Raw genomic sequence first — 2,775 nt, forward strand, 5'->3', positions numbered from 1 at the left:
TCCATTTCCTGTTTTATTTCTTTTATGGAGTCAGGTGTAAGACCAGTGATTGGCTATCTGTTTCCTATCTTGTTTTCTTTTGTGGAGTCAGGCGTAAGACCATTGATTGGCCATCTGTTTCCCATGTTGCTTTGTGGAGTTGGACATAAGACCATTTATTGGCACTCCGTTTCCCATCTCGTTTCGGAGTTGGATGTAAGACCATTTATTGGCAATCCGTTTCCAGCTTTGTTGCTCCTTGAGCTCGCTTACTTGTTCATGCTTGTTGCCTAATTCCAAAGGAACTTCCTTGGATCATTTCTATGATCTTGAGAAAGCAACTCCTATGTGTGGCCTTGTCCCTTATCCTCAACTCTTTTGTGCTAAACCTTATCCTTTTTTCATCATTAAACCAAAAAAAACCAAAAATTGTGCAAACATCAGATTCTCTTTTCAAATTAGAAACCTAGGCCTTAAGCCTTTGATTTTCAAACTTCACTTTCATAAATACTCATTGTAATTGAACTTTAACTCATACTTTGATTGTGTTTTGTGAATAATTCTAACTGGTTAATTCAACTCATTCAATTGCTTTTGTGGCCCTTGTCCACTTCTTAATCAAGTTTTCATGCATTAGCCATAGATCTGAATTATCTTAGCGGTTGATGTAAATCTCACCTCATCCTTAGTGATCGAATCGTAAGTCTTCCATACTGATAACAGGGTTAACCCCTCTAGTATGTCGAAGCTATTCTCACATGGTGGATTGTTGACTCAGGTCGAGTGTTCTCCCTTTGATAATGAAAGACCTTAAGGCTTTTGTTTAAAATCAACCCACTCACTTTTTGGAAATCTTTTAGCCGAACTACGGCGTTTTGATCCTTATCTTTCATGAAAAGGTACGTAGGCAATGGGTTCATCCATTCAAACACAAAAATAACTAATTTGTACATTCTTCTCTCATCCCTTCAATCATGTTTGCACAAAATAATTTCATAAACAAATAACAATAATACAACGGTTGTGAAAAGAGGTTCCCTAGGAGTACCTAGGATGTTGTGGGTGCCTAATACCTTCCCACAACATAATTACCCCCTTACCCAGATCTCTGACCTTTTATTAGTTTTCTTTGCAAAACTTCTTAGGCTTTTGTTCGCTTTCTAGCCATTCCTTTGGATAAATAGAAGTGCGGTGGCGACTCTATCTTTGTATGCTTTGCTTTTGATTTAGTCAATAAATCTAAAGGTAACGAATACACCGCTACAACTATGAAACCCCACCCTCTACCACTAAACCCTCTGATACTCCAACCTCCAACCCACCATCACCTCCGTTCCAAAAATTTAACCTCTCCACTACCACCCTACCAGTTTCCATAGTTGAAATGCTTAACAAACCTATCTGGCCAATCTCCTCCACACCTTCATCTCCACCCTACCACATCTTATCATATGACTCAGAACCTTCTGACCCTCAATCCCCCACACTAGCTCAGCTTCAGGCACATGCTCTTGCCTCTCAACAACAACCTGAACCATAAGCTACCACTCTACCACCTGCACAACTAATTTCACCACCATCTGAACAACCACAAACATAAACTTCTGAATAACCACAAACACCACCATCTGAACAACCACCAAATCCACCACCTGAACAATCCACACCACCACCCTCTGATACTCCCACTATACCACCCTCTGAAGACATCATTATCCCTACCCCTCAGACTCCCGTTGGCACCACCCAAACACCACCATCATCCCCATCCCCCAACCCTGAACCAGAACATACCTTCCCCACCTTAGAAGAAGCAATCACTTTATTTGCTAAGTCTTCAGTGGAGAAGATCAAGTCTCTATCTGTAAACTCCAGTATCAGTTATGATCCCTATGCAGTGAGGATTCACTGGAACAAAGTGATCAGATGGATGACCTATGAAGCCTTCAAACTGAAAGGCCTCTCTGAACAAGTCCGCAATGACTTCGTCAGAGACGTTGCAGTAAGGCTACAGGCTCATTTGGTCAGAGAGGCTGAGGAAAAGGCCATAAGAGAAGTAGAAGAGAAAGCTCGCTTGGAGGAAGAGCAATGGATTAGAGAAGTTGTAGAAAAGGTTGTTGCTGAAGCTGCTGCTGCTGCTGCGACTGCTGCTGAAGCTAAGGCAAAAGCAAAAGCCGAATCTGAAGAAGCAGCACATATAGCCGTGGAAGAAGCTGCAAAGGATAACACTGATACTCTAACTCAGGGGGAGCAATCTAACTTTGGCTTCACCCCTCTGTTCTTGAAAACTCTAGAAGAACTACAGAAGGAGCAACAGATTGTGCGAGTAAGATTGGATCACAAGGACTCCATCAACAACAATATTCAGAACCTGCTGACTCAACTGATCCCAAGGATGCCTCATCCTCCAAACCCTTAGGCACTTAGGCTTCTTTAGTTGTTTTTTGTTTCCTTATGTTTTCTGTTGCATTTTGTGCTCTCTTTCTGAATTGCTACTTACATGTACCTGTTTTTCTCATATATATGATTTCTTGCATTTTGTTATGTCTTTTTGAGTCTGACAAAAATGGGGAGAACTAATATAGCTCTGATGAAAATACATCTAAGCCTCTTGCTACACTGTGCACATTAATATCTTAATGACTTATGAGAACCAAAAGTTTATGCAGGATAACAACTAAGGTACAAACTAGCCGTCTCACAAGGAAAGTCTAATAAGAACTTCTAAGAAATCTGATGATCCATCTCAGGGGGAGTCATTTCTCATTTGACTCTGAGATAGTATTTTGATTATAC

At 40.8% G+C, this 2,775-nt stretch overlaps 1 protein-coding gene across 1 annotated transcript; it reads left to right on the plus strand.

Annotated features, from left to right (window-relative positions):
* Window positions 1-1,909: 1,909 nt before the first annotated feature.
* On the plus strand, window positions 1,910-2,398 carry LOC127130111 (eukaryotic translation initiation factor 4 gamma-like). Its single transcript, XM_051059179.1, has one exon. The coding sequence runs from the start codon at window positions 1,910-1,912 to the stop codon at window positions 2,396-2,398; it is 489 nt and encodes a 162-aa protein (XP_050915136.1).
* Window positions 2,399-2,775: the final 377 nt, after the last annotated feature.

Source organism: Lathyrus oleraceus, chromosome 3, assembly GCF_024323335.1.
Source record: "Lathyrus oleraceus cultivar Zhongwan6 chromosome 3, CAAS_Psat_ZW6_1.0, whole genome shotgun sequence".
In the NCBI taxonomy this organism is placed as follows: Eukaryota; Viridiplantae; Streptophyta; class Magnoliopsida; order Fabales; family Fabaceae; genus Lathyrus; species Lathyrus oleraceus.

Excerpts from the sequence above, each read along its gene's own strand:
- LOC127130111 (XM_051059179.1), top strand. The coding sequence starts at position 1,910 with ATGACCTATGAAGCCTTCAAACTGAAAGGCCTCTCTGAACAAGTCCGC.